Source organism: Micropterus dolomieu, linkage group LG22, assembly GCF_021292245.1.
Source record: "Micropterus dolomieu isolate WLL.071019.BEF.003 ecotype Adirondacks linkage group LG22, ASM2129224v1, whole genome shotgun sequence".
Classification (NCBI taxonomy): Eukaryota; Metazoa; Chordata; class Actinopteri; order Centrarchiformes; family Centrarchidae; genus Micropterus; species Micropterus dolomieu.
The window spans coordinates 4697250-4713120 of NC_060171.1; the positions used below are offsets into that span (position 1 = coordinate 4697250).

Genomic DNA, 15871 nt, shown 5'->3' on the forward strand with positions numbered 1-15871 from the left:
CTGATGGTTGTTGTGTCACAAGGTTAATGTCATGAAAAAGTGTTGCTGTTCAGCTGTTGCTTCCACATCGCATCTGTGAATCATTGACATTGTTGTTTCATCTGTCCAGCTTTTAGGGTCTTTACGGCCTCAAAATGAAGAAGAAAAGCAGACATCACCGCTCGGCGGTGCTGAAGAGGGACTCCTCTCCCATCAAGCCGTCGGCCAACAGGGAGACACTGACATATGCACAGGCTCAGCGAATAGTGGAGCTGGAGGTGGACGGCCGCGTGCACCGGCTCAGCATCTATGACAAGCTGGATGTCATCACCGACGACGACCCCACGGCTCAGGAGATCATGGAGTGTAACAGCAACAAGGAGAACAATGAGAAGCCCCAGCAGGTCCTGGTGCGCTCTGTGCGCCTCAAAAACAACCAGCAGAAGAAGAATGCGGCGCTCACAGCCTCGCATGGCGCCATCAGCACGCACGGCACTGCCAGTGGTCTGCTGGAGGCAAAGGTTAGAACGGTTGAATACAATCTGCCGGTGGTGCCAAAGAGGCCGGCAGCATATTACAAATACACAGAGAGGACAGCAGAGGAGCTGGACGAGGAGGTGGAGTACGACATGGATGAGGAGGACTACGCCTGGCTGGAGCTAATCAACGAGAAGAGGAAGAGCGAGGGCATTAGCCAGGTGTCGCACAACCTGTTCGAGTTCCTCATGGACCGCTTCGAGAAGGAGTCTTTTTCAACCACGCAGGGTCAGAGTGACCTACAATCGCTGGTGGACGAGGACGCCGTCTGCTGCATCTGCATGGATGGAGATGGAGCCGACAGTAATGTCATCCTCTTCTGCGACTCCTGCAACATTGCTGTGCACCAGGAGTGCTACGGCGTGCCATACATTCCTGAGGGCCAGTGGCTGTGCCGTCACTGCCTGCAGTGCCCGTCACGGCCCGCTGATTGCGTCTTCTGTCCTAACCGAGGTGGAGCCCTGAAGAAGACTGATGACGACCGCTGGGGCCATGTAGCTTGTGCCCTGTGGGTGCCTGAGGTTGGCTTCTCTGACACGGTTTTCATCGAGCCCATCGATGGTGTCCGCAATATCCCGCCAGCGCGCTGGAAGCTCACCTGTTACCTCTGTAAAGAGAAAGGTGCAGGAGCATGCATCCAGTGCGATAAGATCAACTGTTACACTGCCTTCCACGTCAGCTGCGCCCAGAAGGCCGGCCTCTACATGAAAATGGAGCCGGTCAAGGAGGTGACGGCGTCCGGCTCCACAAGCTTCTCTGTGAAAAAGACCGCCTACTGCTGCAGCCACACACCTGTAGGCTGCGACCGCCGACCGCTCAACATCTACGAGGAATCGCACCCGAAAAACGGAGCCTGTCAAAAGAGGACTGAGAAGAGGGGGAAGGCCCGGACCAAGGGTTGGCAGAAGAAGAAGAGTAAGAGAGCGGAGCCAGAACCTGAGACTCCCACCAACTCGGGGCCCAGTATCACTGCTTCAAGGTAGGCAGGCAACCAGGACTCCGAGAAAGCATCTCACATTAATAATTAATAAATAATCGATACAACTCTGTTCTTCTCTGTTGAACTTCAACTAAACAATAATTAATGATCTGGTGAACAATTTTTCCCCCCAATGTCCTGATATAATATTACTGCAGTTTAGTGCATGCAAATGGTCCCCACACGCTGCTCAGTTCCTAGTCTGATCGAGACCCTAAGTCCAGTTCAGTGGCGGTTTCAACAGGCCTGTTATTGATCAGGTCCCTTTAAAGGTTCTGTGTGTAATATTTCTATCGATAGAAATGCAATATAAGATCCATAACTATGTTTTCAGTGGTGTGTTAAGAACTTACATAATAAACCGTTATGATTTTATTACCTTAGAATGAGCCATTTATTTCTCCATAACTGTGGGCTCCCCCTTCCATGGACGTCGCCATGTTGTGTCGTCATGTTTCTACAGTAGCTAAAAACAGACAAACAGGGTACAGAGCGCGTTTCGTCACTACGTTCTTCTTGTTCTACTTCTGGTAGAATTCAGGCAGCGTAGACACTCGTCACTATGTTGATTACGTACGTCAGAAGAAAAAGAGGTAGTAGTAATAATATACTGCAGGGGTGCATCGGAGAAATATTTTCAGCCGTTAGATGGTGGATGAGAATATAAGCCATAACATTGACTTGTAGCAACATGTTGTTTGGTTAGCTCAGTTGGGAAGGCACAGGACTCTCAACCCAACGATTGAGGGTTCTTTTTTTCTCTCTCTCTCTCTTCAACAAATGGATTCTGCAGCGAATGTTTGTCAGATCACGGCATGTGCTGCGCTGTTTTTGTTTCGGTGTTTGATCCGCATCCATCAACGCATTTACAATTCCCCAACATTTATGGTGCTTTCAGACCAAAAGCGAAGCGACGCGAAGGGGGCGGGGAGTTCACATACAAAGTCAATGCAAAGATCGCATAGAGCCGCGATTTCCTGTCGGGCGGCACGAAGCGACACGAACTGGGCGGTGCCGGCGACGCGAAGGCACAACGTGAAGGAATTGACAAAGTGAGTTGAATATTTTCAACTCAAGCGAGAAATGACGCCGAGTCGCGATAGCCTATCGTCACCGGCAGCTTCAGAGCGTTGTGTGGAGACGGCCAGGCAGAGCGGGCGATTGAAAATCTGCTGGCCGGCTGAGAGCTGCTAAACTTGAGCTAGAGGAGCAGGGAGCTCCAGCTTTTGGACAAATAAACACCCATGGTCGGACTGGATTCTGCTCTGACAACTACGCCGTTTGATCGAGGGAGGAGCTCGGAGTAAACTGCATTTTATTAAATTATGAGATTACAACGTGGATTTATCTTCACTCGAGCTTCTCAGCAGCCAGATTCCGTGCACATCCGGTTCCAGTGTTGTTAGCGTCGTTTGGCACTACTTCATATTTATATAAAAACTGGACATTGCTGGGAGAAAAGAAAGCGAGGAGGTTGAACTACCTGGTGAGTTCAGAAAACATGTGGATGTAACTTTATTCCAGCTATCGTTGTACTTTACTGTGACCAACCCTGATCGATCCGAATTCCATTCAGAAAACAAACATTTGAGTCTGTCTTGCTGACAAACCTGACAAAGCATGAATTCATATGTTTAATAAATCTGCATCATATTGTCGTTATTTCGGCATCAGTTTGATCCATTGATTGCTATTTAATCACAGCAAAATGTTTACTTTGGATTCATACAGCTGTAGTAACGGCGAGTTGTGTTTATTCGCGTTATCGCGATAAAACCCCCGCGAGGAAAGCGTTGCGTGGATTAAATTCGCATTTGGTCTGAATGCCGCATTAGGCGAATCACGTTTTCTGACTGCTCTTTCAGAGGTGTAGAGGATACAGACTCTTTTAATGTCGTTCAGAATGTTTCAAAGTAAAAGCTCAGTTACATCATTGCAGTATTTATGTCTCGCGCTTTTATTTTGTAGGCAAAACCACTAAAGAAGAAGTGATCATGTGAGTAACTGTTGCTTTCATGACTGAGATATATTTCAGCACCGCTATTAAAGTATTAATTTTTTGCCGTTATTAAAGTACCGTAATCTGGCAGCGGGCCACATATTATTGATGGCAGGCAGTTTTGGTGAGGGTACATAATCACAGAGAGAATGAATGTGTTTCCCATGTCAGTGTTTGTATAAACTTGATCTATTATGTGGTTTATAATGGACTGTGGTGCAGAAACGGTAACAGTGTTTCACACTCTTGGCTTACATTTTCCATATTATCTGTCAGTGGCCAAGTCACAATAACATGGTTTTACTGAATAATTATAATTTCTTAATAAAGTAACCTCATTTCTTGACTGGCTACTCTCTGCTGTCTCAGAAGAGACACCTTTTGTGCTGTGTCTGCCCCTGTAGCTGTCCTACACTATTTGAAAGGGTAGGGGGTTGTGGTAGACTGGACAGATGGTTGCAATTCACAACTCTCACCATTAGATGTCACTAAATCTTATGCCGTTTTCCCATTACCAGTACAAGCTCGACTCGACTTGACTCTGTTTGGCCGTGCTCTGTTTTCCATTGCAGATAGTAACCCTCAATGTAGCTGGTCATCATAGCGACGCCACACACAACTGTTGCGACGTAATTTTCAATGCGACACACACACCAGCGACCCACACACAACTGTCTCTTGATTTAAGGTAAAAAGTTTCAACATTCCTCAGAATGTAAAGACTGATAGGCAGTAGGAAAACCTTACAGCTGTGTTTTCCTCTGCCGTTGTTGCTGCAGCGGTCTTTGTGACAGTGGGACCAGAGGGCTCTGTGAGCAGGCGGTTGGCGCAGGCTTCCCCCTGCAGCCACTTGCGGAGCTCCTCAACTCCAAAAACTTTCAAGCACATTTTTGTTCCGCCATCACTTTTCTTAAAACTGTCAGTAAATAAGAAGTGGATTTAGTGATGAAATAAAGTATGAAATTTGGAAAATATAAAACTTTCTGTTGCTGGCCTCTGTCAGGCGCTGCACAATGATGCAGTGAATAGTGACGATTCTCTCTGACCAGTGAGCAGTCTGCTGTGTTTTCACGTCACATTTTAGTATCGCCTCAGCTGGCTTGGAACCTCAATGGAGATGATACGAAAAAAAGTACCTGGAAGCAGGTACAGGTACATCTTTTCCACAATGGAAAACCAAACAAAGGTGAATAGCGAGTCAAGCTGGTAACGTGCAGTGGAAAAGGGGCTTTAGACACTGAACCTTTAAGACCTCTAGTGCACACTAGTATCTCAACACTATCTTTGTCCATCATTTCATCAACGATCAGAATCAGAGCGCAACCTATTACATATATAAATATAGTGCTTGTTAGATTGTGTTTCTGCCGATGTTATCCCCTCTGAACACTGAATGAAACAAATGAGTATTTATTGATTAATATGTACTTCTGTTTCCCCCGTGGGTCAGTTTTGACACCATCCTGAACCAGGTTGCTGTTCAGAGGAAGCGTCCGTTCGTTGAGCGTGTCCTGAGCTACTGGGTGCAGAAGAGACAGTCGAGGAACAACGTGCCACTGATCCGGCGGCTGCAGGCCAACCCTCAGCCAACCAAAACCAAGCAGATGGTCAGTGCTGCTGACACTCACTGGCATCTGACAGTGGAGCATTATCCTTTTTAATGTAGCTCTCACTGAATTGAATTTTGTGTGTCTTCTGCAGGACCGTTTGGAGACGAACCAGGCGCTGAAGGAGCAGCTGAAGGAGTGGCACCGCCTCCGCCATGACCTGGAGCGAGCTCGCCTGCTGCTGGAGCTCATCAGGAAGAGAGAGAAGCTGAAGAGGGAGGAGGTAGTCATTTCCTCTCTTATTGCTTTTCTAGCTCAAAGCTTCATTTTAAATCAAAAGATCTTTAAATAGATGTCTGTGTGGATTTATTTCTAATTTACAACCACCTGCCAAACAGAAACAAGAAACACCAATCAGCCAACTATAGCTAACTATAACTATCACCAAAAACCTCCCAGATTTCACCAATAGGTTTGATTTCTGGTGTAAAGGTGTATTCATGTTATGCTTACAGTTATAATCACTCTCCTGCTTGTGTAATCTTTTTTTATTTTCCTCAAACACCTGATGTACTTCCTTACATTGACTGTAACAAATAAACACTGATTGCAAAAACGGAAACATTCACACAAAGAAAGTGACACAAATTCAGTGGTCAGGTTTGTAAACACTGACCTGTGACTGTAAATCACATCTGATCTTGTTCACGTGTATTGAAGCTTTGTGTTAATGTCCATGCTGAGTTATTTGGCCGTGTATTCTCCCGTCAGATGAAGCAGCAGCAGTCGGTGCTGGAGGTCCAGCTTACCCCCTTCAACATCCTGCTGAGAGCCGTGCTCAGTCAGCTGCAGGAGAAGGACCAGTACAGTATTTTCGCCCAGCCTGTCAGCATCAAGGAGGTCTGCAGCCATTTGTTCAATCCATCAATAACACCTTGACACTGCCGTGGTCCCAAAACAGTCAGCAACCAGGGGGACTACATGTCCTTGTAAATAATTTAATGCAGCTCTACATTCAAGTCCTGGAAAATTAGACCAAAATGTCCAGGAAAGGTTTAAAATGTGCAACAAATCTGGTTAATCTGCTAGTTACTCAATGCCTGTATACATGTACATACTTATCATACATTTATTCAGGTGTGGTGCCAAGGTGATAATAATTTACCTTTTTATTTCATCAGTTTTGTCACAACTGGAGCCAAACTGACTTTTTCCTGTAAGCTAAAGATAGGGCTGGACGATATGGCCACAATTATTATCATGATAAAAAGTTTCATATCTTTCGATATCAAATAGTTTTTTCTTTTGAGTTGAGTGAAAGTTGAAGAAACCTGTTGGTTAATTGTGGTTTAAAGTTGTCTTTATGGTCAACACTTGAGGCCAAACAGTGGATCACTTCACAAATCTGAGGTAGAACATTCAAAACAATAATGATAAAAGCTCTGTCAACAAATATGCATTAGTAAGATTAAGTAAAAGCTTTTTTTCAGTCCTTTTTCCTCATCAAAATAAATATAAAAAAATAAACCAAAAAGTTCTTATTCATGTATGATTCAAGTGAATAAAATCAAACATTTATTGAACATTTGTTATGTTATTATTGATAAGAAATTATATTGCGAAAATGATTGTTATTGTTTTATTGTCTAGCCCTAGCTAAAGATAAGCTGTGATTGATACTAACGCAGCACTTTCTGGCCGACCAGCCGGTCTGTTGCTGTCTGTGAGAGTGGGCCAAACTAAAAAATTCAATTTTGATGGGGGATATGAGCGACCCCTCCCAACTTGAACTGATCCTTGTTTTTGCTGTAATCTGATTGGCGGTTCCGATCAAAGGAGTTTACTTTCCATTTTTTGTGTTTGTGTGACAAGTGCAACAGAGACGGTAAATATGGCGAAATATTTGAATTTAGAAGGAAAAAATGTTGGCACGAGGCATTTCTAACTATTTTAGCCTTCTGACTGACCTGTTGGTAGTTAGTTGGAGTAGTTGGTAGTCCCTTTGTTGTCCCTTTCTTGTGACATCACAATGAAAATACGTGTCATAATGCTCACTGAGCGGCTAGTCCGACACTTGCTCCAGTCCATGTTGCCAAGCTGGTCGGCAACATGTCGCCTACAGCTGAATGGAAGCTGTTTACCGTCTTTTCGCTGATCCGCCTTTCTCTGCTTCTGATTGGCTAGTAGTCCTTAACTAGGAACTGAGCATGTGCAACTCCCAACAAAGATCATTTAGAGACAAGATGTATCACTCCATAGCTAAAACGAAGCCTTCAACACAGGGTGAAAAGAGGAGCTGCAGCAATGTGCAGTATGACAAAAAATATGGTGTTTTTAGAAAATTTAACCATGTAAACCTGTTCTGGTACAACCCCTAAATAAGATTTTGAACCTGAAAATTTGCATAATACCACCTCTTTAAGTTTTAACCAGGCTTGATGTGCTCTTGTTCAGTGCAGAGGTGACTTGCTTATTCAAATCTAGGAGGCAGGTGTCATCCTAAAGTTTCATGAAGGTCTTCAATACAACAAAAACACTATTAGTATTTAAATAAAAGTTGTTGAGGTATTGGTATTGGAAATGAACAGTAAAAAAAGGTTATGAATGTATGAGAAATAAACATGTTTAACTCAATAAGCTTGACAGCCCTATTTAGTATATGTCTTATCAATAAGGTCAATCTTCATTTAAAATCTGGCTAACTATCAGTGCATAAATTAAAAATAAATGACATGTGCATTTACAAACGCTGCTGGCACACTCGATGTCTTCATCTTTGTATATTGACACTCATCACAGAAAAGGTTGCCGACCCCTGGTCTACAGCAAACAAAAAAATGAGAAATGATGTCTGAAATGAAAGGAAATCCCTGTAGATCTGCTCCCACCAACATGTCTCCTGTCTCCTGCAGGTTCCCGACTACCTGGACCACATCAAGAACCCCATGGACTTCTCCACAATGAGAAAACGCATCGACGCTCATGAGTACAGGAGTCTTGAGGAGTTTGAGGCCGACTTCGACCTCATCATCGCCAACTGCATGTTGTACAACGCCAAGGACACGTTTTTCTACAAGGCAGCTCAGCGGATGCAGGACCACGGAGGAGTGATCCTCCGCAGGGCCCGCAGAGAGGCCGACAGAATCGGCTTCGACTATCCCAGCGGGTTGCATCTTCCCGAAGCCCCCAAACTAGAGGAGGCACCTCCCTTCTCCTGGGAGGACGGTGAGTTGATTGATCATTAAGAAACAGAAAATCTATCTAACAGTGATGATAATCAGTGTTAGAGCTCAAGTGTCATGTGACTCTCTGTCTCTCTCAGTGGACCGCCTGCTGAGCCCCACCTACCGCCAGCTGACTCCTCTAGAGGACCAGCTGAGGGAGCTGCTGGAGAAGCTGGACCTCAGCACGGCCATGAAACACAGCCCGTCCCGCAGCAAGAGGCTCAAACTGCTCAAGAAGACCATCATGGAGGTCCGCAGTGAGATGAGCCTGAAGAAGTCCCTCCCAACGCCGCCGCCTGACGCCCCGGAGCCCGAGCTAAGCCCCGCTGAGTCAGAGGAGCAACCACTAACTGAACCCCTGGCAAAGCCCTGCACCCCACAGGAGGAGAAATCTTTACCTCCACCAACGTTAGAGCTGTTAACTTCACTGTCACAGCTCGACACCTCGCCCGGCGACTCAGAGCCGCCACCTTTGAAGACCATCATACCCAGCGTGGACCATACTCCCATGGAGCTTGATGGCGACACAGACACGTCTACCTCAGTGCCCCCGGACGCCCCCAGTAGGCACATCCATGACCCGCTACTCCTCAACGGCAACCTCCACACCGAATCCTCTGGCGCCTGCAACCGACGGACCAACACCCTCTTCCGCAAGTCAAAGAGCGCCAGCCCCCAGAAACCACCCAAGACCCAAGAGGCATCCCCTGTGTCGCTGTCGCCCATGGGCGCCAAAACCTTCCTGTCAGTGGTGATCCCTCGACTGGAGACCCTCCTCCTGCCGAAGAAAAGAACACGCAGCAGCAGTGGAGACGGCGAGGAAGAAGATGAAGAGTCACCAATAAAACGCCTCGGCACAGGTACTCACCGAAAGAACGGTTGTCGTGTTTGGATCTTAAAATGAAATCGCAGCAAAGAAAAACTCCCCAGTGAGAAAATATTAATATACTTCATCAGAGTACCATTGTACCCTTTTTTCCTTCAGGAATAGCAAACGGTTTTGTGGTGGAGGAGGAGGAGGAAATCTCACCGTCTCCTCGCCTGCTTGAGCCTCGCCGGCGTTGCGCCTCCGAGTCGAGCATCTCCTCCAGTGGAAGCGTCCTTTGCAGCGCGAGGTGAGTTCAGGAGGAAACACCCAGAGTTCCAGGTTATTCTTTATTATATGAATAGTTTTGATGATTCATACGTATTCTGACTGTTGTTGTTGGCTAAGATCTGACTGGGATGATGGAGAAAATAAGTTGTATGAACACAGAATTTTTCTGATTTGTTCTGACGAGGAGTTTTTTGGGGATGCCGGTTAGCTCACTTAGTACAAGGGTGAGTCTTTATCGCAGCGCCCCGGGTTTGTTATGGAGTAGAGCTGCAACGATTAATCGATAAGTTGTCAACTATTAAATTAAATGCCAACTATTTTGATTCTCCCAGCTTCTGAAGTATTTATATTTTTTGGTTTCTTTACTCCTCTATGACAGTAAACTGAATATATTTGGGTTGTGGACGTCATCTTAGGCTTTGGGAAACCCTGATGGACGTTTCACCATTTTCTGACACCTTATAGACCAAACAACGAAAATATAATTTAAAATAATCCACAGATTTATCAACAATGAAAATAATTGTCAGTTGTTGCAGCCCTGTTATGGTAGCAGCAATACACGCAGATTGACTTTCAAAGAAATGAAAGCAACAGATGAGAAATGAAACTGTCTACGGAGAGATAATCCATCGTTAAGGCTAAACTTGACCGAACGTTTTAAAATCTGAGGGATGATTTTTTCCTACAGACCACGCACGTCTAACTCTCGTCTCTTTCAGCACCGTCATCGTGTCTAAAAGCGGGAAAGGGCGGCCGCCGGCAGCTCGACGGAGCACCGTGGATGACAAAAGCGCTCTGAGGACCTGCATCGAGAATGGAGAGCTCACCAAAGCTGCAAAGACCTCTTCGGGTGAGTCGGCAACGAGTGCCCTCTGATGAATGTGCATGACACAGCATGGCAAGCTTTGATTTGTCAACCCTTGTCTCTTTCTGCTTAAGACTTTACTAAACTTTTACTGTTGACGTGGTAGCATACATTATTTTTTCTTTCTCTCTCTCCCTTTTTCTATCGTTCCACCTGTAAAACCCAAAGAGCTGTGAAGTGGATTATTATTTCCAGATGATGTAAAGAAAATCTTTTAGAATGGGATTTTATCAAACCAGCCCGTGCCACACTAAAGGAGTCTCAAACTGAGCTCCAGGTAGGGTTGGGTATCATTTTAAAATTTTACGATACAAAACCAGTACCCTTAAAGTAATACCGATACCAATAGAGTACTTCATTCGATACCTTGCATAAAATTCCACCTGTTGAAGCCATAGTAGTTGACTGGTAGCCTGTTATTATTATTGTTGTTGTTGTTGCTATGGAAAAGCAAGGTTATCTATTTTATTTTTTTCTTGTTTCAAATAACTGTTACATAAAAGTATTGGGAAATTGTATCAGATCGCTCCTCATCCTAATTAGTTCATCCTCACAGGTAGTATTGAAGCGGCCGCAGCTACAGCCGGAGGCTCTGTGAGTAAAATCAGCTGATCGCTGCTGCGTCACAAAAGCGTATAATTGATGTGATGGAACGCAGTGATTGATTGATTGGTGACGAGTGAATAGCAAATAAAAATGTACAGAGAAGTGATAAATGATACCAGAAGATGAAACCAATGGAAAGCCAAGCTTGTGGTGATAAACCTGCAACAGTGACAAACATGCCTGAGACCACAGCCAGAGGTGAGAGGCTGCATGCCTTTTTTTATACAGTTTATGGTGCAGGCATATAAGAAAAAAAAAAAGGTGTGCTCTTCTCTTTGTTCAGTGTGTTTGCGTGTTTGGCTGCAAGCAAAACCATACAAATAGTAATTTTTTGCCGTGATCTAGTTAAAAAAAGTGGGCCTAGGTGTCGATTGAAGTACTGATTTGAAAGGAGATGTTTCAATTCTACTCCATACCGGGCTGTTTCGGTCAATACCATAAAGGTGTGTCGAGTAGCCCATCCCTAGGTCCGGGGTCCTCTGAGGTCCTGGATGAAGTCAGCAAAGACTCAAACTGCAGGTTTAAACCGTGAAGGAAGCTGTAAATTATCAGAGTCCAGAAACAGGAAACCTATGATGGACAAAGTGGAAGTGAAGTGAAGTGAAGTTCGTTATTTTCTCTGTGGGTTTAGTGAATTCCAGGCTCATATCATCAACTATGTACAATCACTGTTTTTTGAAGGTAATCTTTAAAAAACATGTGTGTCTTTGGCTTTGGGTTCAGACTGGGGGTGTGTGTGTGTGTGTGTGTGTGTGTGTGTGTGTGTTTTCAGACTGCTTGTGCTCTCTGTCTGTTGCAGTGAATACTTCATAACTTGCTTGTTGTTGTTCCTGTAGAGGTGTGGAAGCCCACCGCTGCTTCTCCATTTGTTCTGGAGCCTCTTAAACTAGTTTGGGCTAAATGTAGTGGATATCCCTCCTACCCTGCCCTGGTGAGTGAGTGTTAGTCCCCTCTGTGTCTCATTACCCATCTGCCCCTCTGCCATTGTGCGTGCTGTAGCTCGTGATTTGTGCTCACATCCATGCGGGAGCTTCCAGCTGGCCGATCATGGACTGCTTGGTGTGTGTGGAGTCGGCCGCTTCGCTCAGAGCGTTTTCGGCTCGACTCTGCCTTGCATGCTTGTGTCTCCGAGTGCGGGCTTCTTCTGGGCGGCCGCTACCACCAGGATATATACCGCACTGTTATTGTGAGGAGGCCGCTTCACTCAGTCTCCGTCCTTCTGTATTTTGGTCTTCGCAGATCATGGACCCCGGAGTGCGGAAGATGGTGTGTCAGCACAACGGGGTGGAGCTTCCCCAGCCGCCGCTGGACGTTCTCAGAGTCGGAGAGCGGATGCAGTTCAGGTCCGCAGAGAAACTCTTCCTCGTCCACTTCTTCGACAGCAAGCGCAGCTGGTGAGGAACTCGAGAACTCACTCAAAATAACTAAAATAAAGCAATGGTTATATGTTTATGTTTCTGTGTCTTTGTTAAAACTCTGGCAGCTGCATTTTGGACACGTTTTAATTGCAGAAGAATTCCGGTAGACCTGAATAACCATCTGCACGAGATACATGCATGGATCGGCTTTTCAAGATCCTGCTTAGACACAAGTCCTCTTACTCTGAAAGGCGGGGTGTGGTGGGGTATGCGATTCTGGGGAAATCCAGTTCCATGACAAATACCATAATCCAAAGCAAACGACGACCCTTCAAGTAACTAAATTTAGCTAGGTTGTGCTACAATTTCTGCTGTGAAGTTAACATGCAGAGAGGACGAGACTGTCCCAGAGACCGCACGCCAGCTCCAGACAGAAATACTCCCAACTCTTTTTGAACCACAGCTTTTCAGCGCACACAGAATGGACAGATAACGAGCAGTCAAGAGATAATTTTTGACAAAAAAACATCTATTGGATCACTGGTGAATGCATGTTGAGTTATAGGACCATAGCCATGTGGGGAAAGAAATGTATCCTGTATCAAAAGACATAAATGTGGTAATAAATATCAAATTATATTTTTTTTGGTGAGCATGTGTATGAAGGATAGAAAGTTGTTGAAAATTGACATTTTGTTGGTCGGCAGCTTTGGAAGCATCAGAGGTGCTCAGAGACCCAGCAACAACACGTAGTTAAAAAAAAAAGTGTTCTTTTGTGTGTTCTGCACCTTCTCAACTCTGAGTCAGACTGGAGCGGTATGAACTAAATCTCCGTAGGCTTTAGTCCGGGGTCGAGGTCACTGCCGTAGCCTGGAGCGAGGAGTAGCTTTCCGTCCAGTTACACGCTGACCTCTGGCTTCTGTCTTCTCAGGCAATGGCTTCCTAGATCCAAGATGGTTCCCTTCGGGATCAACCAGTCGCTCGACAAACTGAAGCTGATGGAGGCTCGCTCCTCCGGCATCCGAAAAGCTGTGCGGCTCGCCTTCGACCGAGCCATGAACCACCTGAACCGTGTCAGCGGCGCTCTGGAGACGAGCGCTGGTCTCACCGTCACGGACTGAACCCTTCTGCCACCTTCACCTCTGAAATCCTCCCATCATCCATCTCTCCTCTTTGTCCTTTCAGCTTTCTTGTTTTGAACACCGTCACAGCAGAGACGCTCATTTTCTGTCTCATACGCACAACAAACACACACATGTCATGTTTACCATTTCCTGCAAACTGGAACCGAATCGTTCTCGCGTCTCCCCCGCACATCTGCCCCCCACCCCTCCATCTGAAATACTGTAGCTTGTGTTTTGTCAAAGAGCTATGCAACGAATCCGACTCGGTTAGCGGGTGCAAAAAGTTGAAACAAGAAAAAAAAAAAATCAAACCGGGGCTGTGAGGACCGAAAAATAACGGGTCTAAACCTGTTGAATGTGTCAGAGTTTGACCTCTGACCTCCTTAAATGTGCTGCAAGACTGCTGCAACAGTTTCACTGCCACGAAAATGTCCATCAGCGTGCGTGTGACTGCTGCAGCTCCTGTAAATATCCTGTACAAGGCCTGACACTAATTTATTCACTCCCTCAGTTTGTTTTGGTACATGGTGTTCAGATATTTATACAGTCGGAGGTGATGATCCACGTCGTCGTCGGCACTGACGGTGTCGGCCTTTTTATTCTGGTGCTATCTCCACAGAGAGAAAAAATGAACATGCATACTGTAATGAACATTTTAATTTCAGCTCCTTTTTTACGGTTTTTGTAAGTTATTGAGTTCTCACGCTTCTTTGGCATTAATTTTTTTTTGTGTGTCTGCATCTTTTTTTTTTTTTTTAACCTGAATGTTTTTACTGGACTACTTCTTTTTGTGTTTGTACATATTTATATAAAAATCTATATAGATGCTCTCAAAGTTTAAAATGCCTAAAGTGCATCATTCACACCAAAACCAAAAAAACGCTGCCCACAAGATTCCCACTAATGTGTTTATTTTATTCATTTTTTTTTTTACAGTCTTTTTCAGGTTTGGCCTTTCTGTTTGTGTGCTGTGATTAGTTCACCAAGTCTTCTGTAAAATGTCACAGAATCATCTTTTCCACCTGAACTGAACTACATTCAGCTGTAGGAGAGAAGATAATGTGCCTGTACTAATTTATTGTAAAGCAGAAAATGTATATGCATTACTTTATAGAGAGAGTATTGTAAGAAAATACTATGGGCACACGAGGAGCCATATGTAGAGGCTCTTCCTATTTTTTTTCTTTTTTTTTTGATTGATAGCATTAAATCTGAGAGGTGAGGTGATAGTGTGTGATGTTTTTATTTTGGCAGGTTAGCGATGGGTAGACTTCCTGTTTTGTTTGGCCCTTCTGGATGTGGATGTTGTGTGTAAATAGATTTGGTACTTTAGCTGATTCTCTGGGAAAAACCACAGTTATAGCCAACGGGAGCGGAAACCAGCCGACGACAGGCCGGTGGGATTTTTATACTAAAACACTGAAAAATTAAAATATGTTATTGAATCACTGAACGTGTCCTGGTATCATTTTATTTATATATATATATAATAATATTTAATATGATTTGGTTTACTTTGTCTACACTTGTGTCCATTTTTATTTTTGGGTGTATTTGTTACATTTTTAAATTTAATTACAATTTTAACAATTTTTTTGCTTTAATAATTTTTTTCATATTGCCCTAGTTTTTTTTTTTTTTTTTAATTTATCCTTTATAATATTTCGCACCCACTGAAAATAAACCAGTAAATTTGTTAAAGGCTATTGAGATTAAATACGGTCACTTTCCAGATCAGAGAGGATTTCATCTCTCGTGAAATTAAATTTGTCATTTTCACAGAATCAGATTTCTGTATTATAACCTGGATTCATGTTAAGTCCAGCTGTACAGGTGTCCATCCTAATACAAGAGACTTTCAAGGCTTCTCCCAGGTGAAAATAAACCTGGAGAACAGCTGTCACAATTTAGGGAGTGTCTGAGCTCATGGTGAGGATAATGTGCAAAAAAGATCTTAAGATGTTTTATCAAGTAATTACACAATGTCCTGAAACAAACAACAACAAACTGATTTATAACTTCAGCAATCTTCCTGGACATTGTTGATTGACCACAAGGTGGAGCTGTTGTTCTGTCTGCTGCAACAGCTGACGTGAACAGAAGTGAAGAGGAAACTCTCACAGTAGTTCAAAGTCAGTAGGAAGATTAAAACCTAATTTGCTAAATTTGAATTGTTTAACATGGTTTGGTATATGGTACTAGATTTTTAGCCTTTTATTTGACAGGAAAAAGAAAGGAATTGAGGGTAGAGAGGGGGGAATTGCGTTCAGCTAATATATAAAAGGCCAGATTCAAATTAACACCAGATGCAAGATGTCAGCATTGTGTTAGCGCTACCGAAGAGTCTATCCTATGAGACTCTTCCCTACGTTTCATAGTAACAGTCCTCAGAAGCAGCGGGATGGCTAACTGTCTTCACATGGCTGCCCACTGGCGTCCTCTGAAGATTTTGTTTTATTGTGTCAAAACATTACACTGAAGTTGATTTTTGTGGGGGGGGGGTTTTAACAGAAAAAAGACTTTTTAAAAGTGAAAACATCTCTCAGAGTCCACG

At 44.2% G+C, this 15871-nt stretch overlaps 1 protein-coding gene across 4 annotated transcripts in view; it reads left to right on the forward strand.

Annotated features, from left to right (window-relative positions):
* LOC123962534 (bromodomain-containing protein 1-like) overlaps positions 1–14767 on the forward strand; it is a 22244-nt gene extending 7477 nt beyond the window's left edge. For 2 of the 4 annotated variants that reach the window (XM_046038717.1, XM_046038718.1), the window contains exons 3-11: positions 4945–5101; positions 5196–5324; positions 5813–5941; positions 7954–8266; positions 8364–9125; positions 9251–9380; positions 10084–10214; positions 12075–12229; positions 13125–13279. In XM_046038717.1, coding sequence (XP_045894673.1) covers positions 4945–5101; positions 5196–5324; positions 5813–5941; positions 7954–8266; positions 8364–9125; positions 9251–9380; positions 10084–10214; positions 12075–12229; positions 13125–13139 — 1921 coding nt within the window. In that variant the 3' untranslated portion in view covers positions 13140–13279. Of the gene's footprint in view, positions 1–113; positions 1496–4944; positions 5102–5195; positions 5325–5812; positions 5942–7953; positions 8267–8363; positions 9126–9250; positions 9381–10083; positions 10215–11671; positions 11767–12074; positions 12230–13124 lie in introns of those variants that run through there. The other 2 variants (XM_046038719.1, XM_046038716.1) reach the window with 2 other exon arrangements.
* The last annotated feature ends 1104 nt before the right edge of the window (positions 14768–15871 follow it).